Source organism: Podarcis cretensis (assembly GCF_951804945.1).
Source record: "Podarcis cretensis genome assembly, chromosome: 16".
Lineage (NCBI taxonomy): Eukaryota > Metazoa > Chordata > Lepidosauria > Squamata > Lacertidae > Podarcis > Podarcis cretensis.
The window spans coordinates 24,174,714-24,201,221 of record NC_137186.1 but is presented as its reverse complement, the minus strand read 5'-3'; the positions used below and the strand labels follow the sequence as shown (position 1 = coordinate 24,201,221).

The following is a 26,508-nucleotide window of genomic DNA, read 5'->3' as shown; positions in this document are numbered from 1 at the left end:
GTCAGTCAACTAGGGGAACTAGGCTAGTCCCCTAAATGTTCCCCAGGCGCCTCCTTCCTAAAGCCTGGGAATCTTTTGTCCGGCTTAGGGAGGGAGGCAGGATGTGGCAATGTCACGCACACAATGTTGCGTCCCCCACCTCAAATTGCCCTCGCCAGCTGGCACTTCTGGACCTACCATATTTTTTGCTCTATAAGACTCACTTTTTCCCTCCTAAAAAGTAAGGGGAAATGTGTGTGCGTCTTATGGAGCGAATGCAGGCTGCACAGCTATCCCAGAAGCCAGAACAGCAAGAGGGATTGCTGCTTTCACTGCTCAGCGATCCCTCTTGCTGTTCTAGCTTCTGAGATTCAGAATATTTTTTTTCTTGCTTTCCTCCACAAAAAACTAGGTGCGTCTTGTGGTCTGGTGCGTCTTATAGAGCGAAAAATACAGTAACTTTTCCCCTACGAAAAATTGCAACCAGTGTTGTTGTTGCTGTTTGGCCCTGCCAGTTCCCCCCAGGAAAACCTGCTCTTTAACGCTGAATTGGAATCATACAGAATCATAGAGTTGGAAGGGACCCTGAGGATCATCTTGCCCAGCCCCCTGCAATGCAGGAATGTGCAGCTGTCCCGTACGGGGATCGAACCTGCAACCTTGGCGTTATCAGCACCACGCTCTGACCAACTGAGCTATCCAGCGACAAACAGCAATTTAGGTTTCAGAGGCAAAATTCAGTGGTGAAAAAATGGGGTTTTTTGCTGGGAAAGCCCTGGGACAAAAAAGAAAAAGTGCTTGGACAGGGAACTTTAAAGCGTGGATCAGTGCCTAGAAATGCAGAGCAAAGCTATGTGTAGATGAGCCCAGAGGCAGAGACAGACAGACAGACAGACAGACAGACAGACAGACAGACAGAGGCTTAGCTACGGCCACTTAGTGAGATGGGCTGCAATCCTAACCTGGTTTGTTCAGAAGCAAGTCCTACTGGATTCAACCGGGCTTACTCCCAGGTAAGTAAGGCTAGGAGTGCAGCCTGAATCGCTCAGGATAGCAGGAGCTTCCCTGCTCCACATACAGGCTCAGGACTGAGCACCGTTTTAAACCCCTTTGACCACCCTGACTGTGAGTAGTGAAGTCTGTAAAACTAAGTAACTGCGAACAGGTGTGCAAAAGCTTATCATATCACGGTGAGGTAGCTGAGGTTGTTGGGTGTGCTCGGCCCCCCTCCCCCCAGTAAACATTTCTCCAGAACTCTGCAGCTCCCCCCCCCCCCAGCCTTCCTGATCCAGAAAGGAAAAAGACCCATGGGGAGAAATGACTGTATGATGTCATCCCCAGGGCTATGGATACAACCCATAACATGTTGGGTTGACGCTGCAGGCAAAGAGTTCTTAGCATGGTCTCACGCGAAAGCTCATCTCTGCCTATGGCATTTCCCCAAGGCCTGAGCGATGAGCGGGATGGTCTCTGTGTACATCCTCAGGGCCCAGCAGCCCTGCTTCTTCTTCTCAAATGCTCCCGTTTCCTCCGAGCCGTAGGTAACCTTCACGTCAGTGACTTTGTACTCGGAGCACAACAGGCAGGTGAGGTTGGCTAGGAGGCCTCGCGTCTTGGCGGTGGTGTTGCTGAGCCGTTCCAGCAGGTCCTTCCTGTCGTTGTTCTCCTGGTCTCTGGTGATGTTGCCCAGGGAGGCGTTGAAAAAGGTGAAGATCTTGTACAGCGAGATCAGCATCTCTTTCCTGGTCCAGTTGTTGAAGGAGGGGAAAGTGTCTTTGGAGACGCAAAGCGATTTCACCTCCGCTCTGTTGAAGGGGGAGCCCTGGCTCTCCAGCTGCTCGGGACAGAAGGAGGAACCAAATTATAGCTGGCATTGATACCCATTTTACTTTACTTTATGCTGCTTTTAAAAAAATACCCTTGTTCTACACATCTGGCCAAAAATAGTCAGGAGAGCATGAGACACTTAATCTCAGGTTGTGGGTTCAAGTCTTAAGTTTCTGCATCGCAGGGGGTTGAACTAGAGGACCCTTGTGGTCCCTTCCCACTCTACAATTCTATGATTCTATTATCGGGATAATGTGCTTTTATCTTTCATAATGTTTCTTTAATGCTGGCCATTGGCAGTAACAATCAAGATTTGAGAGCGGGAACCAATGCTTGTAAAGCGCCTTTGTTAAAACCCACCTAAAACCAACTTAAGAAGCACATTTCTGGGAGTGGATTAATCTGCTGATTTCATTTTCTCCTTCCAATCTTAGGTTCAGCTTGACACATTTCCGTATCTGTTGGTGATTTTATTTTACTTTTTAAGGTCCTCATACAAATTTATCAGTGATTAAGGATGACTTCCTCCTAGCACATATATTTTTGCATGCAATTGCCCCTTGTGTATGCATTTTTAGAAATCAATTTCCCCTAATGCATTTTTGTATATTGTTTTTACTAAGATATTCATTTGGATGCAGACTTTAATAGATGCACATTTTTTGTTGAAGGACCACATTCCCATACAAATAACCTTCTGGAAGGCCTGTGCCATTGGTGGACGGGACCAGAAGCAAATGTTGGTGGAGCAACGAATGCAAATTTCTACAACAGACTAGTTTCTACACATACACTCTCTCTCCATCCTCTCTCTATCCAGGAGAGTAAGGAGCATCATCAGAATTCAGGGACATATCCCAGCCCGGCAAAAACACTCAAGGAGGGTGCAAATCAGGTGTGGCCTGGGAAGAGTCCCGAGGGCCAGCTAGACTGCCCTGGAGGGCCACATTCCTGTGCCTGAAGTTCCCAGCCTCCCCTCTACACCCAAAACTTACATAGGCATCAAAGAGACCTGGGGCCGACAAATTGAGACGTGTCACTTGGCACTTAATTTGATTGAAGACTGTTTCTCCGCAAGGGCCAATGTTGTCACACATGAGGTTCCGCCTGTTCCTCAGGAGGGGTTTTCCGGGCACCAGTCGGCAGTGCATGGCTAGCAGCAAAGGAACAACTCCTGTGCGGAAGAGGAGGAGGAGAAAAGGATGCGTCAGGATTTGCTGTCCAGTAGGGAAACAATGTGCCCCAGAACCAAACATACAGCAAGTAAAGAAAGAGAAGCAGGAGGCTCTGGGTGCTTATATGCCACTCAGGCTTGTGTTCTGATGCATTTCAAATGCCAAACGCTACCCAGGGCTAACTGTGCGACAGAGCCAACTTTGCCTAATGCACACATGTATTTTTCACTTAAGGGACACGGGTTAAACCACAGAGCCCAGGGCTTGCCGATCAGAAGGTCGGCGGTTCGAATCCCTGTGAGGGGGTGAGCTCCTGTTGTTCAGTCTCTGCTCCTGCCAACCTAGCAGTTTGAAAGCATGAAGTGCAAGTAGATAAATAGGTCCCGCTCCGGCGGGAAGGTAAACGGCGTTTCTGTGCACTGCTCTGGTTTGTCAGAAGCAGCTTAGTGATGCTGGCCACATGACCCGGAAGCTGTACGCCGGCTCCCTCAGCCAATAAAACGAGATGAGCGCCGCAACCCCAGAGTCGGTCACGACTGGACCTAATGGTCAGGGGTCCCTTTACCTTTACTTTTAGTTATTCACTTATTTTGCAAGGAATTCCCCCTGCCATAATGCATCTTTGTGCATTATTTTCATGAATGCAGATAAAAGAAAGGACTTCTTCAGGAAGCGCAGTGTTAAACTGTGGAACTCACTGCTGCAGTGATGGTCACCAACTTGGATGTCATTGTTGTTGTTGTTGTTGTTGTTGTTGTTGTTGTTGTTGTTGTTATTATTATTATACCTTTGAAAGAGGACTGGACAAATTCATGCGAGGACAATGTTCTCAATGGCTGCTAGTCACAGTGGCTATCCTCTGCCTCCACTGTGAGAACAGGGTTAATTTTAAAATTATTAACCCCTTACGTTGTTTTCTTACTGCTTTAATATAATTATTTTATATTTCTCACTGTTTAATAGTGTGCTTAATGTATCCTATTGTGTTTTACGTGCTCTGTTTTGCTTCCTACCTTCCATACTGGTTATTGAGCGAAATAAATATATAAATGAAAAATATAGATGTGAAACAGCTGGGCCATTGGTGGCCCTCTGGGTTTCCCCCTCCCCAAACACCACCAGTCCTGAGAGTGAATTGCAAATGCCCTCTCCTTACTCTCCCCTGGTTTTCTTTACTCTCTGCTGCTCCTCTTCCAGGCTACTATAGCTGGATGTGTAACTCCCTCGCTGGCCACCCACAGCTCCCATGTGCTATTGTTTGATTCGTGCAGCCTTGCCCAGCCAACGTCACCAGAATTCCCCTCGGTTCTGAGTGACGGGTGGCAACCTTCCCAGATTTCATAACCGCAGGCCAAACAATGTCAAATATGCAAAGCGGTTCCTACCGGGAACATCTCCAGCTCAGCATCAAAGCAGAAATTTGGGGAAACCTCTTCCCTCATTTCACAGTTATTTCTCTTTTTGACTGTCGGAGGAGGACTGTGCGCTAGGCAGGTGTCCCACAAAAGTAAAAAGAAAAAGAAGAAAGCAGGGCATAGGAAGCTACCTTATACTAACAAGCTTAATATTGTCTGCACTGACTGGCAGCCGCTCCTTAGGTCTCAGGCAAGGGACATTCCCAGCCCTACCTGGAGATGCCAGGAACTGAACATTAGGACCATCTGCATGTGAAATAGTTGCGCTATCCCCTTCGCTATAGTCTTTCCCCATTGGTCTATCCAACTCAGTTAAGTGGTACCTCGGGTTAAGTACTTAATTCGTTCTGGAGGTCCATTCTTAACCTGAAACTGTTCTTAACCTGAAGCACCACTTTAGCTAATGGGGCCTCCTGCTGCCACCATGCCATGATTTCTGTTCTCATCCTGAAGCAAAGTTCTTAACCCGAAGTACTATTTCTGAGTTAGCAGAGTCTGTAACTTGAAGCGTCTGTAACCTGAAGCGTATGTAACCCAAGGTACCACTGTATTTTCAAGGGTTTGGCAGTCAAGCCTGATGAGGAATGGTTGAAGGAGCTTGGCGTGTTCAGCGTGGAAAAGAGGCGACTGAGAGGACATATGATAGCCATCTTCAAATATCTTAAGAACTGTCACATGGAACATGGAGCAAGCTTGTTTTCTCCTGCTCTGGAGGATAGGACACAAATCAACGGCTTCAAGTTACAAGAAAGGAGATTCCGATGGAATACCAGGAAGGACTTTCTGACGGCAAGAGCTGTTCAATAATGGAATGGTCTCCCTCAAGAGGTTGTGGACTCTCCTTCATTTGGGGTTTTTAAGAAGAGATTGGATGGCCGTCTGTCAGGGATGCTTTAGCTGAGATTCCTGCATTGCTGTGGGTTGGATGAGATGACCCTTGGGTAGGGTTACCAGACGTCCCCGGTTCCCGGGGACAATCCCTGGATTTGCAAAACTGTCCCCGGGAAACATGGCAGCAGCAGCCTCAGCAGCCCAGAGCAAGCCTGTTAGTGCTGCTCACGGCCGTGGCGCCCACCATTTTTCCTGCGCCATGGCAGCAAGCATCTCCCGAAGCCAGCCAGAGCCAACTGCACTACCAGGCTGGCCCCTCTTGGGCAACGGCCGCCCGCCCATGACTCCCGAGCCTCCCCTGATCTGTCAAAACACAGGGGGAAAGGGGAAGGAGATCGGGGAAGTCTCGGGCGCGGGGCACACCATTGCCCAGTCTCTGTGTATTTATGTTTCACAGGGTGCGAAAGAAGGGCTTTGCACCCTTATATAATATGCATGTGTGCTTGGGCCCAGGGTCTGTTGCCTGACCACCCCCACTACTGACTCCCTGTTGCTACTCAGCTTCAAAAAAAAATAGTGTCCCTGGATTCATTGAAAAAAATCTGGTAACCATACCCTTGGGGGTCTCTTCCAACTCTATGATTCTATGATTTTACAACTGGCAGTGGCTCTCTAGGATTTCAGGCAGGGAACCCCTCTATTAGTCCTTCCTGAAGATGGAATGTGAGGTCATTCTGCATGCAAAGCAGGAGCTATGCCCCTTCCCTTGCGGAACACAGCAAGCTGCTTTATATGGAGCCAGACCATTGGTTGGTCTAGCTCAGTGCTGTCTATACTGACAGCCAGAAGCTCTCCAGGGGTTCTCACAGGGGTGTTTAAGAAACCTCAGAGGCCCTGGATGTTGTCAGACTCCCGCTCCCATCACTCACACGGCTAAGATGCAGTAGGGCTGCCGTATGTCTGAATTTTCCCAGACATTACTGGGATTTCAGATGTGGCATTGACATCCAGGGGGGATTTTCTAAAGGCAGCACCTTATCCTGGATCTTTGGCAAGTCAATCAAAAAATTGCAGGGTTGTTGGGGTCTTCCTTAAAAAAAGCTCAGGGCGTCCTGGTTTTTACTTTTTGAAATACAGTCGTACCTCGGAAGTTGCGACTCGAATGTTTTGGCACCCAAATGCCACAAACCCAGAAGTGAGTGTTCCAGTTTGCGACCGTTTTTTGGAAGCTGAACGTCCAACGTGGCTTCTGCGGCTTCCAATTGAGTGCAGGATTGGTTTCTGAATGTTTTGGAAGTTGAACGGACTTCCGGAACAGATCCCGTTCAGCTTCCCAGGTATGACTGTAAGGCAACCCTAAGCTGTAGTCCAACAACATCTCGAGAGACACAGGTTCCCTATCCTAGACCTGTTTAATGACCAAGACATACATGCCATCCCATATACTCCTTAAATAACTATGGTCTGGGAGTGACCAGCGACTTGCAGAAAGCTCGATCGAAAGAGCAGGGGGTTCAAACACAAAGAGGAGCTCGGTGGGCTCAGCCTCGTGGGGCCAAGGAGGACAGCAAGGGGTTAACTGAGTGGTGGGGAGAAGCGGCAAAGCGTCTGGGTATAAGGCAGGGGGAAGTTGGCCAAATGTGTGGACGAGAGCAAGACAGAGGATGAAGCACATTTGCAAGCAGACCTTCCATGTGTCCCTATTTTCCAGGGACAGCCTTGGATTTACAGAAGCTGTCCCAGTTCCTTGGAATGTCCCAATTTTCCATAGGACACCCCTATTTTCACTGGAGAAATATTGGAGGGTATGGAAGGACGTCCCTCAGTGCTGGATTCAACCCTGTGGAGGCCCCTAGGCAGTCAAAATCTCAGGGTGGGGAGGAGAGAGCCTCGTGGGTGAGCTCTAGCGGGATAACATTGAACTAAGGAAGATTGGTTGCAATTTGCTCTCAAGGTCAAATCAATATTATTTTTGATCCATTGTCAAGAGGCCCCTAAAATAAGGTTACCAGACGTCCCCGTTTCCCGGGGACAGTCCCCGGATTTACAAATCAGTCCCCTGACAAAATCCTATCATTCCTATTGAAATTGAAAAGTGTCCCCGGATTCATTGAAAAAAATCTGGTAACCTTACCCTAAAAGGTGTGGGGCTCATAAGCTTGGACACTGGCCCCCTATTTTCACCAGAGAAATGTCGGAAGGTATGTGAAAGGAGACAGAAAGCAGGGGGAACTGGATGAGAGAGGGCAGAAGATTTCTCCAACGAGAATTGCAGAGGCTACTTCCAGCCAACTAGACCCACTCAAGGTGGCAGGGAGAGGAGGTTTAGTACCAGTGGGTATGTGCCAAGGCTGGGCATGACGTCTAGGCAAAGACAATACGGTGCACAGGCTGAGCAAGGCCTAAGGGGGGCCACCAAACTCCAGAGATGTGGGCACCAGAAATTGGGGATCCTCTTGTCTGTGGGCCAAACTCTCCCCACCAAAGGTCTCAATCTGAGCCCTATTTCCCCCCAAGCCATGCCCACCCATCCTTCAGACTTAAAGCAAAATCATTTGTCTGGTGCACCCGTCAGCTGATGGGATGTTGAGGAGGAGGACAGTCTTGCTCCAGGAAGAGGAAGCGGTTTCGGAAAACCACTGCTGCTGCCAAGGAGGTTGTTTGATAAGGGAAATAGGAGCATATGACATAGGCAGTCCTGACTCGAGCTGTTGGTGATAGCATCTCCCCTAAGATCTGCAGATGATTCCATGCTAAGCATTCAGCTCTGTTCCTCAAGAGTCAGGCTGGCTGTCCAAGAGGATCACACTAATATCTCTTTGCAATGAGAGGCAGAAGCTACTCCTCAAGTGAAAGCTATTACATTTCCAAGGACGGAAGAGGTGATTTGTTGCTGGGTAGCATTCAGGTCCAACATTCCAAAAACCATCCACTTCCACATGGATCCCTACAGGAGCCCATCAGCTTCTCCTGTTGCCCTTTTTCCAGGCAGGTATTATTAGTCAGAGGTTTGGTTCTGTTCACCAATTATGGATAAGTAGCCAAAAATTGTCTAGCCCTTTCTAAAAACCATCTTGTAGCTAGTGTCTACAGATGGGCAAATCCATCTATTTCTTTTTCTCTCTTGTTTTTTTCCATCTTAAATTCAGTTTGCTACATTTCCACATCATTTTCTGAATTTTTAAAGTTTAAACAATGCATGTTCCTCCCTCCCACATTATACACATTTTTTTTGTATTAAACTTTGCCCAATATGCCATTTTTTTGCATCCAGTTTTGCCTTATAAAGCACATTTTGTATACTACAAATAATCATAACCACAGTCATAATCATAATATTTTTATGCCGCCCATCTGACTGGGTTGCCCCAGCCACTCTGTACTGAGTTTTTGGTGGGAAAACTGCATTGCAAAATTGGAGAAAGTGTGAAATTTTGAAGCACGGTTACATTTCAGTTTGTATACTGTTCCAGGAAGTGCACAATAGGTAGATCCAAATTAAGATGTGAAGCAAACTGAATTTATCTCTTATCCCAACTAGTGACCATTAAAATATCTTGTGCTGGTGAATTCTGATGGCACAGCCTTAGAATGTACACACTATAATAAATGGGTATGTTTTCTTTTGAAGGTGCTGGACAACCCTGAGGTTTTGGGGTATTATTATTATTATTATTATTATTATTATTATTAAGCTTATCCAAGTTGCATTATTAGCCATTAATTCACCAGCTGAAGAGTTCTAGCAAGAAGTTATTCATCCCTCTAACACATGAGCTCTTGCAAAGCTTATCTTGCTTCTAGCTTTGCAGAGGGTTGGACTAGATGACCCTTGGGATCCCTTCCGACTCTACAATTCTACCATTCTAGGTGCCCTTTTAAAGGTGTCAGAGGATGCTGAGGTTTTGGGGTGGTGGTTGTTTAAACTTTTCTGGGTTTGCATTAATTAACAGCTCAGGAGCTCTAACAATAAGCTGTCCACCTCTTGGCAGCTGAGCTCTTGGAAAGCTTATCTTGCTAATTCTAACTGCCAAACAGTTCAGGAAAATCCAGTGAAATAGAAATGCTCTGTAACACTGATTTAGGTAAGCCTGACCAGAGGAGTGGAGGGGAGTCTGTGAAGCAGGAAAGGAGACCCAATCTAAGAATCCCAAACTGGAAGAATAGAATAATTCCTTAGAGAGGCCCAAAACCTTGAGAGGTTAGCATACCTTCATTCTAGGTTTGATTGCTCCCTTTGATGGGCTGGTGGGACGCGGGTGGCGCTGTGGGTTAAACCACAGAGCCTAGGACTTGCTGATCATAATGTCAGCGGTTCGAATCCCTGTGACAGGGTGAGCTCCGGTTGCTCAGTCCTAGCTCCTGCCAACCTAGCAGTTCAAAAGCACATCAAAGTGCAAGTAGATAAATAGGTACCACTCCGGTAGGAAGGTAAACGGCATTTCCGTGTGCTGCTCTGGTTCGCCAGAAGCGGCTTAGTCATGGTGCCCACATGACCCATAAGCTGTACGCTGGCTCCCTTGGCCAGTAAAGCGAGATGAGTGCTGCAACCCCAGAGTTGGCCACGACTGGACCTAATGGGGTCCCTTTACCTTTTTTATGATGGGCAGACTACAATCTGAGCTGCTTCATCCGCTGGATAACATTTCCCTTCTTTCCAAACTTCCTTTTGGGAGGGGAATGGGATTAAAATGTCTAATTCGATAAGTGAAGTGTTTCTCCCAACAGCCAGAAATATGGGGGGAATCTTTCAGAAGTTGCCAGGAAGTTTAGCAGAAGTCTGCCAAAAAGAAAAAAGGGAAACCATCTTTTTCTCACGCTGCCCCAAAATGCTCAGAAGTCTTCGGAGTAACTAGAGGGATAGAGTTGAAAGTTCAACCGGGGTCACGCTTTGGACTGCAGAGGGCAGAAGGCGCTGACAGCGGTCCTCAGTGAACTTTGGAAAGGGAAAGGGGAAGGGGGGGAAAAGACAACAAAGAAGAAGTAATTTGAACTGGAAAAAGGTGGGTTACCTGAAATGATGGCTTTCATTGTAAGCTGCATCCTGGAATGACGTAAGAGAATTGGCCGTTGGCAGGAGTGTTCATTCAGAGAGTGGTGCTTAATACTTGGGGATGCCACCGGTTTATATATACTTGTGAGCCTGTGTTGTAAGAAAGGGGAGGGAGATTTCATTGAGAGTGGAAATACTGAGCTCTTCCGAAGAATGAAAATGTTGAGGTCATTACATTTGTGGTTTTTCTGGTTCCTCCCCATCAGCCACCCCACTCCACACCCGAGTGTGGCTCATTTTGGAATTGTTTGATACGAAATTAAGTGGGCAGATAAAACAACAACCATTTGAAGAAAAATCAGCTCCTGTTTTTCCCTGCCTACATCGATACAATCATGTCACGAGTCATCGCAAGGAAAAGAGCTGTCAGACCAAAGGTTTGACATCATAGGCTCCCCCCCCCCTCCATCTTCTGTTCTCACCCCACCCCTCGCCACAGAGGGGAGTGCAACTTTCACTTTTGTAGCCCAATGATTTCCCCTGGGAAAGGCACTTTCTTTAGCGTTTCCGAGAGGCCGGGTTGTACAAAGGTAGAAGCACACCCACGCATGGCCTCGTTTGGTAATTATCGGGGCAAAACAAGAAAAAACGGAAGCCGGTGGAGGAATTTCTGTGGAGGAAATAAAAAACCAAGAAAGTACATGAAAAGTCTGGGTGTGTGTGTGTGTGTGTGTGTGTGAGAGAGAGAGAGAGAGAGAGAGAGAGAGAGAGAGAGAGCTTTATCGCCTCCTGGTGGGCACTTTGGAACATCAATGGATTTGTGTAAAAAAAAATCCAATCCTAGAACCAGCGCTTTTTTTTCTCTTTAAAAAATAATGTTTAGGGGTACTCTCGTTTTGACTCAAGAAAATCACCATTTTATAGTTCATGTCAGGAAAAATAAATAGAGTAAATGGACAAAAGTACAAAGATTCACAAAATGTTTAGGGGTGTGTGTGTCCCCAGAAAAAAAGCACTGCCTAGAATCCAAAGTACAGTACAAATATGTTTAAAACCAGACACTGCAAAGCACTGGTACCCACAAATATCATACCCTCCAACGTTTCTCTGATGAAAATAGGGACGTCCTATTCCATGAGAATGAAAATAATACTAATAATGTTATTATTCGTACCCCACCCATCTGATTGGGTTGCCCCAGCCACTCAGGACAGCTTCCAGCATATATAAAAACATAATAAAACGTTTTTTTAAATAACCTTCCCTATACAGGGCTGCTTTCAGATGTCTTCTAAAGGTTATATAGTTACTTATTGTATCTCCTTGGCTTGGAGGCCACAAAACACCATACCCTCCAACATTTATCTGATGAAAATAGGGACCCCACCCAACATTTCACTAATGAAAATAAGGAAATCTTATGGAAAAGTAAGACATTCTGGGATCAAACCAGAAACAGACGACTTCTGTAAATCTGCACTAACCACTATACGGTGGTACCTCGGGTTAAGAACTTAATTTGTTTTGGAGGTCCGTTCTTAACCTGAAACTGTTCTTAATCTGAGGTATCATTTTAGCTAATGGGGCCTCCTGCTGCCGCCACACCACTGCCGTGCGATTTCTGTTCTCATCCTGAAGCAAAGTTCTTAACCCGAGCTACTGTTTCTGGGTTAGCAGAGTCTGTAACCTGAAGCGTCTGTAACCCAAGGTACCACTATACTGCCACGGCTAATTTGTGTGGAGCAAGAGACTTGAAAGGATCGTAGGCCACAATATTGCATAGCAAAGCAATGGATGTAAATTTTACCCCCATAAAGGTAAAAAAGGTAAAGGACCCCTGGATGGTTAAGTCCAGTCAAAGGTGACTATGGGGTTGCGGCGCTCATCTCGCTTCAGGCCGAGGGAGCCGGCCTTTGTCCACAGACAGCTTTCCGGGTCATGTGGCCAGCAGGACTAAACCGCTTTTGATGCATGGAAACATCATTTACCTTCCCACTGCAGCGGTACCTATTTATCTCCTTGCACTGGCGTGCTTTCGAACTGCTAGGTTGGCAGGAGCTGGGACAGAGCAACAGGAGCTCACCCCGTCGCAGGGATTCGAACTGCCGATCTTCCGATCAGCAAGCCCAAGAGGCTCAGTAGTTTAGACCACAGCACCACTCGCGTCTTGCATGCCAGTAGGCTGGTATGCAAGAGACGTCATCAGTGTTGGACACCATCATTTCAGCTAGCCAAAAACTCTCAGGTTGTGAAGCAAGGCCCATGAGTTGTGTCACCTGAGGAAAGGGGGAATGACTTGGGAAGTGTTCCAAGGGCCAGACATGGAAACCTGGAGGGGGGTGCATTTGCACCATAGCTGTCAACTTTTCCCTTTTCTTCCATGGAATCCTATTCGAAATAAGGGAATTTCCCTTTAAAAAGGGAAAACATTGACAGCTATTATTTGCACACACACACACACACACACACACACACACACACACACACACGCCAGCTTGAGGTTCCCTGTACTTGCTATAAAGCAAGTGTGGGGAATATTTGGCCCTCCAGATGTCACTGAACTACAACTCCCAACCCCCCAGTCATTGGCTGTGCTTGCTAGGAGTGGTGGGGAGTTATAGTTCAGTAACATCAGGGGCTAATGGTCTCCCCGCACCAGCCCTCCTGCTATAAAGTGTGATGTCGATGTAGGAAATAGGATGTTTAAATATCTGGACCGGAGTTTCCCAACGGAGGACTCAGGAATTCTGTTGCATTGTGGAAATCTTGAGGTTTGAACTCTGAGGCCAGAAGGGGATTCTGGTGAGAATGACCAAAAAGAAGAAGCAGGCCTCTGGGAGAGAGAGAAAAAGAGAAGTCGCATCCAGTATCAACAAATTCTACCTGAAGTGAGTTTCGAGAACAGAAAATGTGATCATTCCGAAGCAGGCAGTATCTGGGCTGCAGCTGAGACGAAACTGCTCAGGAGACATTCTCTCTTAAAAGGTTTCTGGGGATTTTTTAATCTGAATTAATCATCTGAATATAAACTAGTCATCCTTTCAACGTTAAAATTTACGTCAATATCCACTGAACGAAACCTCATGTTGAGAAGCTTTTGTCCCGTGGAAGAAGTACAAGAGAACTGGGGATTTATTATGTGCCAGCTATTTCTAACCGTTAAGAAGGAAAGGCTTTCTTTTAAGATTGTTGTTGTCATTCCCAATGCCATTCCCAGCAGAACTCATCTCGCGTCCAAAGATCAATGGGTGTGCCCATAACTCAGATTGCTTCTTCAGACTGCATCCTTACCCACAATCAGCTGGTGATGGTTCCACACAGAACTTCATATAGCTTTTTTTCTTTTTAAAAGGCAGTGCCCCTCCCTACAACCAAAATCCTTCTATATTAGAAATCATAGAATGGTATGGTTGGAAGGGACCTTGAGGATCATCTAGTCCAACCCCCGGCAATGCAGGAATATGCAGCTGTCCCATAAGGGAACTAGCAACCTTGGCGTTACCAGCGCCATGCTCTAACCAACTGAGCAATCTAGGCTTGCTTACTCAGAAGGTCCCTTACAAGGTTAATTAATAGTTTCTCCCTTGTGACTTCTGCTCCTCTAATTGCTCCTAGTGTAGCACAAAAGGTAAAGGTAAAGGGACCCCTGACCATTAGTTCCAGTCGTGATCGACTCTGGGGTTGCGGCGCTCATCTCACTTTATTGGCCGAGGGAGCCTGTGTACAGCTTCCAGGTCATGTGGCCAGTATGACTAAGCCACTTCTGGCGAACCAGAGCAGCACACGTAAACGCCGTTTACCTTCCCGCCGGAGCGGTACCTATTTATCTACTTGCACTTTGACGTGCTTTCGAACTGCTAGGTTGGCAGGAGCAGGGACCGAGCGACGGGAGCTCACCCCATTGCGGGGATTCGAACCACCGACCTTCTGATCACCAAATCCTAGGCTCTGTGGTTTAACCCACAGCGCCACCCGCGTCCCTAGTGTAGCACAGTGAGGTATTAATGATGACTTGCGCCTTAACCAGCAGCATTGATCTGAAATGGAAAGGGGCTGTAATCCCTGAGTTATTGATTATTTTTTGCTTTTTCTGCCGCAGAAGAAATATTAGGGGGAAATGAACAGAAACATGAAACTGACGTCCCAGTTCCACTCTGGCAAGGAACAGAAACTGACGGAAGAAGGAGCTATTCATCAGTAATCCGCCCCCCACAAGCCTCAGTAGTGACTATTTTGAACTTGCTGATGCTGCAAATTCGTTGAATTATATTTTAAAAATGCTGCAAGCCAGAGCTGGTGGGCAGGCAGGCAAACAGGAGGACAACACTGCAAACGCTGGAATATAACAATTTGACATTGCAACCATATCTATAAATGCCATCTATAAACAGCATCGCTTGCATCCCGATGCTCTGGAAAGTGAGTGAGCAACAGATTGCAAATTCATAGTGAAGTCTCGTGTGGAAACAAACAGACACACTAATTAAAATAGCCCTCCTCCAGTTAATCAACCAAAGCTATAGTTGATTAATCAGTGAAGCCCATTAATGTGCAACTCTATGTTTCTGTCATCCTCTTTACGGGCTTAGGAAGCCTCGAAGTTCCTCTATGAAAGTTTAAATTGACAGTCATCTCATGACCTTACACTTTCACTCATGTCTAGACGGGGATATTGGCCAACAATGGGGAGTCAGAGGAGCAGAGGGCTTATTTGGCCCCATGACGAAATTTTATTTTCTATCATCTTCCCTCTTGATTTCTTGCAGACCTGCCCTGCCCAATTCCTGCTCATACACAGAGGGGGGGAATCCTTCCCTCCCCCAGGCACTCTCCCTGCCGCTTCCAGAATCATAAAGGAGAATATTTAACATCAAAGAGAAGAGAAAGAACTGTGTTCCTGCACCAGCCCACTGGAAATGTGTGCTCAGAATGAGGCCATAGATTCCAAAGGGAAGAGTTGTAGCCAGTGCTTTTTTCCTTAAAAAAAAATAATGTTTAGGGGTACTCTCATTTTCCTACTCATACTGAAACACTGCCCCTCAATGGGGCCAGATTTCGATTCACAAAATGTTTAGGGGTATGCGTACCCCTGCGTACCCCCCGGAAAAAAATGCATTGATTATAGTTCAGTGGGGTAGCATTGCCCCTCACCCAGCTACAAATTCCAGCATCCTTTACAAACTACATTGCCCAAGATTCCTTGAGGGAAGCCGTGTGACTTTAATTTATGGTGTGGATCTGACCTCTGTCGTCCTTACAGGGAATTAGTAGCAGTTTTCCTGTGTTTTGAATGGGGAAATGATCTTCCGCTACCTAGAGATGCCAGGGATTGACCCGGGACCTCTCTTTATTGCTCACCTTCCAATGGCAGGGATGTGAGTGAATGTCTCCTAACCTTTTCCTGTTTGCTGTGCTTGCACAAATCCTCATCCTCTCTTCCTGGGATGGGGGGTGGGAGCAGACAGGACGGGATGGTGAATTTCAATTAGGTTTCTCAGACAAGGGCTACTCCGAGCTGACATTTCCTTTCTGAATCAACATGGGCGAGAATTTCCCATTTTAGGCAATCGATGACATCTTTTTGCCCAAAATCTTACACCGGATGCTTGGTACCACTCTGGAATGTAACTATAATGGAGAAAACTAAGCTCAGTGGTTTTGACAAGGACTAGAACCACTTTTTGTACGATTTGGCATTTTACATATACAACATTGTTTTCCGAGACAGCCCTCTACACCAGCCTGAGGGCACATGGACCATTCGTTCCTCTTTATTTGCCTGGAAGAGATGAGGTACATTCACATTTGTTCTGATTTGTGTGCAGGGAGGTTAGATAACGTTGTGTCAACATTGAGTGTTATCTCACACTTCCCAGTGAATTTCCCTATCTTGCTTTCCTTATCTTTTGGGCCACAGCTTTGTTTGCAACGGTTAGATCACACTGAGCCAAAGTTAAACACTATTGCACACTTCCCAGCGCATTCTCTCCCCATACACACTTCACTTTCCTTTATCTTTTGGGAGAGTGGTTTCCTTGCGCAAAACCTCCCAGTTGCACAGCCTCAGTTTGTGGGTATGGGTCTGAATACCACCTGAAGATAGAAAGAGCCTGGAACTGAGAGATAGCAATGGTGCCGTGGTTAGAGTGGACCTGGGAGACTAGGGTTCAAATGCCCACTGGGCCCTGAAACTCACTGGGTGACCTTGGGCCAGTCACTTTCTCTTTGTCTGACCTACTCCACAAAGTTGTTGTGTGAGGGTCAAATGGAGGGGTGGGGAGAAGCGTGTAGGTCACACCTTGAGATCCTTGGAGGATATCAATGTAGAAATAAATAAGAGTAAACTCCCATCAGCCCCCATCCAACATGGTCAAAGGCAGACCCTGTTTTTCAGGGACAGTCCTGGATTTACCAGAGTGCTCCCAGTTTCTGATTTGATTCTGGAAAGTCTCACTTTTCCTTAGCACGTCCCTATTTTCATTGGAAGGGACGCAGGTAGCGCTGTGGGTTAAAGCCTCAGCGCCTAGGACTTGCTGATCGAAAGGTCGGCGGTTCGAATCCCTGCGGCGGGGTGCGCTCCCGCTGCTCGGTCCCAGCGCCTGCCAACCTAGCAGTTCGAAAGCACCTCCAGGTGCAAGTAGATAAATAGGGACCGCTTACCAGCGGGAAGGTAAACGGCGTTTCCGTGTGCGGCTCTGGCTCGCCAGAGCAGCGATGTCACGCTGGCCACGTGACCCGGAAGTGTCTCCGGACAGCGCTGGCCCCTGGCCTCTTAAGTGAGATGGGCGCACAACCCCAGAGTCTGTCAAGACTGGCCCGTACGGGCAGGGGTACCTTTACCTTTACCTTTTATTTTCATCGGAGAAATGTTGGAGTGTACGGAGTTATTCGACCCCCCCCCCAAGCCAAGGAGATAAGTAACTATACAACCTTCTGAAGGCATTTATAAGCAGCCCTGAATAGGGAAGTTTTTTTTATGTTTAATGTTTTACAGTGGTACCTTGGGTTACATATGCTTCAGGTTACATATGCTTCAGGTTACAGACTCCGCTAACCCAGAAAAAGTACCTCGGGTTAAGAAATTTGCTTCAGGATGAGAACAGAAATTGCACGGCAGCTGCGCAGCAGCAGGAGGAGGCCCCATTACCTAAAGTGGTGCTTCAGGTTATGAACAGTTTCAGGTTAAGAACGGATCTCCGGAACGAATTAAGTACGTAACCAGAGGTACCATTGTATTATGCTTTTATATATGTTGGAAGCTGCTCAGAGTGGCTGGGGTATAAATGGCTGGGGTATAATAATAATAATAATAATAATAATAATAATAATAATAATAGACTAAAAAGTAAAGGTGAAGGTACCCCTGACCGTTAGGTCCAGTCGCGGACTCTGGGGTTGTGGCGCTCATCTCGCTTTACTGGCCGAGGGAGCCGGTGTTTGTCCGCAGACAGGTCATGTGGCCAGCATGACTAAGCCACTTCTGGCAAACCAGAGCAGCACATGGAAACGCTGTTTACCTTCCTGCCGGAGCGGTACCTACAGTATTTATCTACTTGCACTTTGACGTGCTTTCAAACTGCTAGGTAGGCAGGAGCAGGGACCGAACAACGGGAGCTCACCCCATCACGGGGATTCAAAACCTCCAACCTTCTGATCAGCAAGCCCTAGGTTCTGTGGTTTAACCCACAGCGCCACCCCCATCCCTTAATAATTGAATAGGACGTTCCTATTTTCATCAAAGCAACGTTGGAGGGTATGCAATGGACAGGGATGCTGGGAGTTGTTATCCAACAGTATCTGGAGGACATCACGCCAGACTAAGGCTAGAATGTACTTGAAAATAGGATCACAACCATCTGCTCCCCCAGGACACTCCATTCTACAGTGATACCTCGGGTTAAGTACTTAATTCATTCTGGAGGTCCGTTCTTAACCTGAAATGGTTCTTAACCTGAAGCACCACTTTAGCTAATGGGGCCTCCTGCTGCCGCCACGCCGCCAGAGCACAATTTCTGTTCTCATCCTGAAGCAAAGTTCTTAACCTGTAGCACTATTTCTGGGTTAGCAGAGTGTGTAACCTGAAGCGCATGTAACCTGAAGTGTATGTAACCCGAGGTACCACTGTATTCTGCCCCTCCCCAACACAGCATTCCATGCCTACTGAGCATGCTCAGTCATCACTGGGCTATTTTTTTTGCATTTCACCCTCTTTGGGCTTTGTGCATGTGTGTGCTTTTACATATCTTTTTGTGGGTGATCTCCGATGCTAGTCCTGCTCGGAGCAGACCCGTTTAATGGATCTGCTCTCTGAGTGTGATTTAAAGGGCATTGTCTACAAACCATGTGCACCTGTGTACACAAAGAGCTGAGCCATACACTCATGATTCACACGCAACGTTCTCAACAAATGTGTGCACCAGGGAAAGGGAACCTCAGGCGCACATTGTGAATCGATGTGAGATCTTTGGGTGAAGGGCGGTATATAAATTTAATCAATAATCAATAATCATAATATGCGGCCCTACAGGCCTCTCTAACTGGCCCTTCCATCTTTCTCCAGGCCACACCCACTCATTCACAGGCCATGCCCCCTCACTCACAGGCCACACCCCCTCACCAGCCTCCCTTCTCACACCCTCATTGATTGTTTTTGCCTGGGTGGAATCTGTCCTCGAACTCTGAATGATACCTCTTGCATTATCTGGGCAGTGGGTAGCCGCCCCCACCCCTTCCGTAGCTACAGCTCTGAAATGGAATAGCTATTTACTTATTTCATGGAATTTATATACTGCTTGATTGATTTTTTTTAATTAAAAACAAACAAACCCAAAGCAGATTACAAAAAAGGAAATAATGAAATGATTGGTAAAACAACAGCAGCAGTTAAAAACAGCTATTTGACGCCTCTGAGAAAGAATTGCAATCAACGAGAAACTAAAACACACACATTAAAACAAATGGCAACAGTCTACATGTGCGGATAGGCTTTGCCTAAAGAAAAATGCTTCGAGCAGGGACTGAAAATACAGTGAAGGCACCTGCCAGAGTGAGAAATATGAGGTAAGAAAATCTTGCAGGTAAACTGGTCACAAACTTGATTTCTCCTTGTTCTGCTGAAAACCTGTGGATACCACTCTCTTGGGTGTGGATGGGACCATTTTGGCTACAGAAGGCTTAATTCTCTGTTTGCTATTAGTCTACCCTATAGCAAAGGTAAGGTATTCCACAGCTGAAACAGTCCTAAGATGCTGAGATTGTCCATGGTGTTTAAGCAGTAAGCAGGGGCAAGAGTTGACTAGCCAGGGAATTGCTCTGCAGCGATAATGTCTCCCCAAACCCCACCCAGCCCCACAGGGGATTTTCTGGGCTGGAGACCTAAACACAATACAAATCTGCGTGGCCTTTTGGCTAGGAGAAATGATCTCTCATGGGGGATTCTTTTATGTAGGCCAAGAAACAGAAAATAAGTGTTTCACTCCCTTGGCTTGGGGAAAGCGTGGGGGGCACTCTGGCCCTCCTGAACTCATTGGACTACAATCCCAGCATTGCCCCCTAGCCAGCACAGGAATGATAACCCAACAAAGTCTGAAGAGCTACAGATTTTCCCCACACCTAGCTTAGGATCTGTTTGAACAGAGTTCTAAGTCAGTCGGTGAGCTTTGTAGGAGGATTCGAACACAGATCTCCCAGGTCAAAGTCTGACCTCTATGCCAGGCCTGCCTCCCAGGCGTTCTACCTCTCAGCGAACACTTTACGTATCAGATAGTCTGCTCCTGAAGCTGTATGCACTGCAGAAAGTTTGAGGATTGGGTCACTCAGAACTGAATACAGCTAAATAGTAGAGCTGGCAGGAAACTCTGTGCAAGGACTCCTGTTTGGGTAACAGGGCTTCTCAGTTTCTGCTCCTCCCATCGCCCCCACCTTAAATCAGCTGGGGGTGGGAGACACTGGATCCTTCCATCCAGCAAGCAGAAGTGCTTGTGCCAAAGGAATGCTCATTTATTTATTCATTTCATAAAATTTATACACTGCTTTATTGTTAAAAACAATCCTCAAAGCAGTTTACAAAAACAATGAAATGATAAAATTACCGATAAGCAAAATCGACAACAGTAATTTGAGACTTTCCAAAAGTTAAAAATAGATTAAAATTTGCACCAGCTTTCTAAACATCTGAACAGCAAGACTGTTTTAAGCAGCTGCTGAAAAGAGTACAGTGGTACCTCGGGTTACATACGCTTCAGGTTACAGACTCTGCTAACCCAGAAATAGAAGAAGAAGAGTTTGGATTTGATATCCCGCTTTATCACTACCCGAAGGAGTATCAAAGCGGCTAACAGTCTCCTTTCCCTTCCTCCCCCACAACAAACACTCTGTGAGGTGAGTGGGGCTGAGAGACTTCAGAGAAGCGTGACTGGCCCAAGGTCACCCAGCAGCTGCATGTGGAGGAGCGGAGACGCGAACCCAGTTCCCCAGATTACGAGTCTACCGCTCTTAACCACTACACCACACTGGCTCACAGAGTGCTTCAGGTTAAGAACTTTGCTTCAGGATAAGAACAGAAATCGTGCTCCAGCGGCGCAGCGGCAGCAGGAGGCCCCATTAGCTAAAGTGGTGCTTCAGGTTAAGAACATTTTCAGGTTAAGAACGGACCTCCGGAACGAATTAAGTACTTAACCTGAGGTACCACTGTACAGTGAAGGTGCCTGCCCGATATTAATAAGCAGGGAGTTCCAAAGTGTAGACTGAGTTCTTTACAAATGCAGAATAGGTATTATGTGGTTATTAGTATCAAGATAGCAAGATGTCGAATGATGTCCATGGTTCACCCAGGGCAAATGGTCTGACAAACCATTATTAAAATATGGCTCAGTCTAGATCAGGTGAAAGAATATAGGGTCAAATGTGCTGAGTTAAAAATAATAATATTCCAATGAATATCTGAGGGGAAATGTGGGCTTACTGATCCACATTTTGACATGAGCAAGGGAAGCTTCAGGGAAGTTTCTGTGCCATTACTGGGTTGTTCATTGAGGAGACTAAGGTGGAATCTAGACACATATAAAAATCGCTTTGAAGTGTTTTTAAAAATACATTGCTGTCAGGGGCTCAGGAGCAGAGGCACAGGGGAGAGAGGAAATGGAGAGCGAAGGGGAAGAATCTGAGGGCAGCGTAGGGGAGTATGAGAGTGGCCCGAGAGATTCCATGAGCTTCTCCAGCGAATCAGAAGATTCCCAGAGGGGGGCGCCGACGGCCAGGGCAAGGGGGGTCCCAGGGGGGACACACCAGAAGCAAGGGGCCAGAGGGGACTCCCAAAGCAGCAGCGAGAGATCAGGACCAGCTCCTCCACCAGAGCGTAGTGGGGGGGAAGAGTCCCATGTATCAGGACCAGCTTCTCCTCCAGCAGGGAGAGAAGATGAATCAGGGCTGGCCACGCCTCCATCGCAGAGTGAGGGAACGGAGGGGAGGTCAGGTCCAGCTAGCCACTCCGAAGGGGGAAGCAGTGACAGGAGCAGTGTAACGGTCAGGAGGAAGGTTGCCGGCTGGGCGCGCGCGCCAAGTTCGAATGTACAGGCGCGCGGCACAGCAGGTAACCCGGAGTGGGAACCAGGTCCTAAAGCCCGCCGGAGGGAGGGGGAAGACTCAGGGGACTCAGCGTCAGAAGAGTCTAGAAAGGGCAAGACCCCAGCGGACAGGCGGACCCAGAGGAGGAAAGAGCAAAGGAAGAGGTGGAGCAAGGCTAGAGTCTTAAACTGGTGTCTGGGGGGGAGGAGATTCAGACGGAGCTTCAGCGGTCTAGGGTTTAAGACGTAGGGCTGCACGCCGCGGCTTTGGAATCGAAACTACGTTTCAATAAAGACTTTTGTACATAACAACGGACTGGCGTTGGTCCTTTGTGAGCTGGGACCTCGGGCAGCTCTGACAATTGCATTTTCCATAAGGCTCACCATCCAGTGTCACATTATATATTGCACTTAAAACGCACTTAAAACTTTTTATTTGCAGCTGTATAGCTGAGTCCTAAGGCTGGATCTAGACACATCAAAAAAACTTTTCAGGAAAACGCGTTGAAAACCTCATAATGGGAAATCAGGTTGCTGAAAGATGGAACTCCACAGCGCCATCTGGTTTCAAAGTGTTATAATGCATTTAAAACGCTTCTTTTTTAACTAATGTAGCTGAGTCCCCAGATAAGCTTCTGAGACAGGCGGACCCAGAGGACAGGCGGACCCAGAGGAGGAAAGAGCAAAGGAAGAGGTGGAGCAAGGCTAGAGTCTTAAACTGGTGTCTGGGGGGGAGGAGATTCAGACAGAGCTTCAGCGGTCTAGGGTTTAAGACGTAGGGCTGCACGCCGCGGCTTTGGAATCGAAACTACGTTTCAATAAAGACTTTTGTACATAACAACGGACTGGCGTTGGTCCTTTGTGAGCTGGGACCTCGGGCAGCTCTGACAATTGCATTTTCCATAAGGCTCACCATCCAGTGTCACATTATATATTGCACTTAAAACGCACTTAAAACTTTTTATTTGCAGCTGTATAGCTGAGTCCTAAGGCTGGATCTAGACACATCAAAAAAACTTTTCAGGAAAACGCGTTGAAAACCTCATAATGGGAAATCAGGTTGCTGAAAGATGGAACTCCACAGCGCCATCTGGTGTCAAAGTGTTATAATGCATTTAAAACGCTTCTTTTTTAACTAATGTAGCTGAGTCCCCAGATAAGCTTCTGAGAACCCCTAGAATCCACTCATCCCTGATCTGCTGCCCGCAATTGTAATTGTAATCCTTCTACATTGTAACCCTCCTTCCAGAGTAGCATACTGTATTTCCATTAGCAGAGCTATAGAGAATGGTTTGTATTCATTGCTAGTCCTACTCTGAGTAGACCCACTGAAATTAATAGAAGTCACCAACTTCTCCATTAATTTCCTTTTTTAAAAAAAAAAAAATTTTTTATTAAGTACAAATTAGAAAACATACACATTTACAACAAAAGAAAATACAAAGGAAAAAGAAAATACATATAACCAAGGGGAAAAAGTAGAGAATACTTTGCCTCTTTTCATATTTACAGTTATTTATACCTCTATAAAATGCTATTCACAACAAAGGAGTGAAATGAAAGATAAGATATCAGAAAAAGGGGGGAAAGAACAAAACACAAAAAAGAAGTAAAAGAAAAGGATCATAGGTGAAAATTTTTAAAAGTAGATAAGTATTCACTATACATAGCCATTTCCCATCTATATGTGGGAACCCTAGGAAAATCCATTCACACTTTTTCCAGGGTCCCCTTTCTATCCACTGGAAAAAGATCATTTGCATGAAGTATAAACAACCTATGCTGGGCCTAGTGCTACTTTCGGGAGAAATTCCCACGCCTGCCTCAGGGACTGGGTGCCTTGAAAAAGTGCCTAGGTGCCGTTGACTCAAATTTCCCTGTCTTCCTACAATAAGAGCATGCAAACATTCCAGTGGCAAGGAGTTCCTGTGGCAGGGACCTCTGCCTAGTGCACATTCTTAATCCCACTGCCAACAAAAATGTAAGTCTAGTCAAAGCTCTCACTTCAGCTGTTCAGTATCTTTTGTAGCTTGCGCCCCAAACACAGCAACAACTGAGCTATTCTGCACACACAACACCATTCAGTGCCTTGCTGGATTGCATCAAAACATTACCTTGCTCTCCGATGTTCTCTTTGGATGGAGCTCAGATCAGCAGAGAAACAGAGGAGATGTCAAACGGCACTTGGATTCACACTCCGTTGAAGCCGGATGTGTAATTTGAGTCACTTCAAAGCAAGATGTCGGAAGAACTCCTTCTTTTAGAGAAGACCCTCTTTTATCTTTCCAAGACCTTCTTGAGAATCCACCTTTCGGGGCTGCCACAAGCCTCATCTATGGGTAATCCATTGGTTAGGCCGTCCGCCTTATTGTACCAAATTGGGGTAGAAGGGCAAAAGGAGCTCAGATCCACTTGCCTTCTGAAGAGCAAAGCCCTCCAAGAGAGACTGACTCACTGATCCAGCTGATTCTTGCTCTCCATCCTGGGCTGTGCCCAGAGGCTGGTCCGGTGAGATGGGAACGACTGACTGTCTTTGATCTCATGACCAGACAGTGGATGCCTCAGGGGGTTTTTGGACTCCATGAGCCTCTCGTTCGCCTTGCACCATTGCAGCCCCATAGGGATAGCTCAGTCAGTAGAGCATGAGACTCTTAATGTTCAGGGCTGTGGGTTCGAGCCCCACGTTGGGCAAAAGATTCCTGCATTTGCAGGGGGTTGGACTAGATGACTCTTGTGGTCCCTTCCAACCCTACGATTCTATGATTACAGCAGGCAAGTGGCTGTATTCTACCTCCACTGTTGGAGGCAGTATGCAGGGGCACCTGTTTGGCCACTGTGAGACGGACTAGATAGACCATTGGTCTCATTCAGCAGGGTTCTTAGTCCTGAACAGTGGCGGAGCTTCATGCTTCGGCACTGGGGGGTGGAGAGCAGGCGGGGGTGTGCCATGCATCTGGGGGCGTGGCTCCTGCAGCCAATCAGAAGCTGTGGAAGCCCCGCAGGATGTTCGGGTTCCAAAAGAACATTCGCAAACCGGAACACTCAATTCTGGGTTTGCAACGTTCAGAGCCAAAACGTTCGACTGCTAAGGCGTTTGTTAACCAAGGTACGGCTGTATGAACTTTATTTTATTAATCTAGATATTCAAGACATCCTACTAAAGAGAACCATAACACAAATATAAAACAGATCAATAGGCTTTTTTGGGTTTTAATTGGTTGTTTGTAAGTCACTTTAGATCACTTTCTCAGACCCTCCAAGTGACCCTATTTTCCAGGGACGTCCCTGATTTAGAGAAGCCATCCCGGTTTCTGATATGACCCCGGAATGTCCCACTTTTCCTTAGGATGTCCCTATATTCATTGGAGAAATGCTGGAGGGTATGGAGTTATCCGACCCCCAAGCCGTCTGAAGGTAATCCTGTACAGTGGTACCTCAGGTTACAGATGCTTCAGGTTACAGACTCCGCTAACCCAGAAATATTACCTCGGGTTAAGAACTTTGCTTCAGGATGAGAACAGAAATCGTGCTCTGCCGTCGCGGCAGCAGCAGAAGGCCCCATTAGCTAAAGTGGTACCTCAGGTTAAGAACAGTTTCAGGTTAAGAACGGACCACCAGAACAAAGTAAGTTCTTAACCCGAGGTACCACTGTATAGGGAAGGGTGTTTAATGTTTTATGTGTTTATCTATCTATCTATCTATCTATCTATCTATCTATCTATCTATCTATCCATCTATCATCTATCTATCTATCTATATCTACCTATCTATCTATCTATCTATTTTGGAAGGTGCCCAGAGTGGCTGGGCCAATCCAGTCAGATGGGTGAGGTATAAATTGTTAAAATTATCATTATGGAATGGGACGTCCCTATTTTCATCGGAGAAATGTTAGAGGGTATGCTTTCTACTGCCACACCACCCTCCCTATAGGGTGTACCTGGATGCCCAAGACTTTATCAGTTCTCCTTCTCTATCCCTTTCTGAACTTTTCCTAGTTCCTGATAGAAGAACATACGGATCAGGCCAGTAGCCCATCTGGTCCAGTGTCCTGTTCTCACAGGGCCCAGCCAGGTGTTCCCATGGGAAGCCCAGTAGCAAGATCAGGGTGTTCTCCCTCCTTCTGATTCTCAGGTTCTCGGAAGCATACTGTCTCCAGCAGTGGAGGGAGAACACAGCCACTGTGACCAGGAGCCATAGAAAGCGTCATTCTCCATACCTGTAAGTGACGGGCTTTACCCTGCCTGGTAAAGGCGTCCAGCTGGATCTCTGATCACCCCAAGGATCTGGCAACCGTTTCCGCCACTGCTGCAGGCGTTCCTCAAGAGGACCGAAGCTCACCTCTCACCTCCCTTCGCTGCAAGTTACCGGATGAGGTTTGGAAATCAGGGAGGGAGATATTTCTGCAAACGCCGTTGTGAAACAGAGGCAAATCTCGTTTGAGAGAGCTTAAACCAGATGGAGATGGTTGCGAGGCCACCTAAAGTTTCCGAACATAATGGAAAATTGAGGGCATAAGAACAAGAGGCTTCCGGATCAGGCCCATGGCCCGTCTAGTCCAGCATCCTTGTTCCTGCAGTGGCCAACCAGAGGCCCCAGTGGGAAGCCCAGCAGCGAGATCTGAGCCTGAGAGGGAACCAGTCTAACTGCCCTTGGGAGGGAACTCCACAATCTGGGAGCAGTCACAAAAAAGGCTCTCTCTCGGGTCACCAACAGTTGTGCCT

The 26,508-nt window shown here is 46.8% G+C and overlaps 1 protein-coding gene across 1 annotated transcript; it reads right to left on the bottom strand.

The window, feature by feature from the left end:
• Positions 1–1,309: 1,309 nt before the first annotated feature.
• Positions 1,310–10,867, bottom strand: LOC307204994 (leukemia inhibitory factor-like). Its single transcript, XM_079957250.1, has 4 exons — positions 10,821–10,867; positions 10,240–10,370; positions 2,802–2,980; positions 1,310–1,813 (listed from the first exon to the last, which is right to left on the bottom strand). The coding sequence occupies exons 2-4, from the start codon at positions 10,268–10,270 to the stop codon at positions 1,397–1,399; spliced, it is 627 nt and encodes a 208-aa protein (XP_079813376.1). The 5' UTR covers positions 10,271–10,370; positions 10,821–10,867; the 3' UTR covers positions 1,310–1,396.
• Positions 10,868–26,508: the final 15,641 nt, after the last annotated feature.

Bases quoted from the DNA above. Each gene is read 5' to 3' on its own strand.
- LOC307204994 (XM_079957250.1), bottom strand. From the start codon at position 10,270: ATGCAGCTTACAATGAAAGCCATCATTTCAG. The intron at 2,981-10,239 runs GTAACCCACCTT...TCTTCCGCACAG, and splicing joins AATGAAAGCCATCATTTCAG to GAGTTGTTCCTTTGCTGCTA. The intron at 1,814-2,801 runs GTAAGTTTTGGG...TGTCCCGAGCAG, and splicing joins CAGGTCTCTTTGATGCCTAT to CTGGAGAGCCAGGGCTCCCC.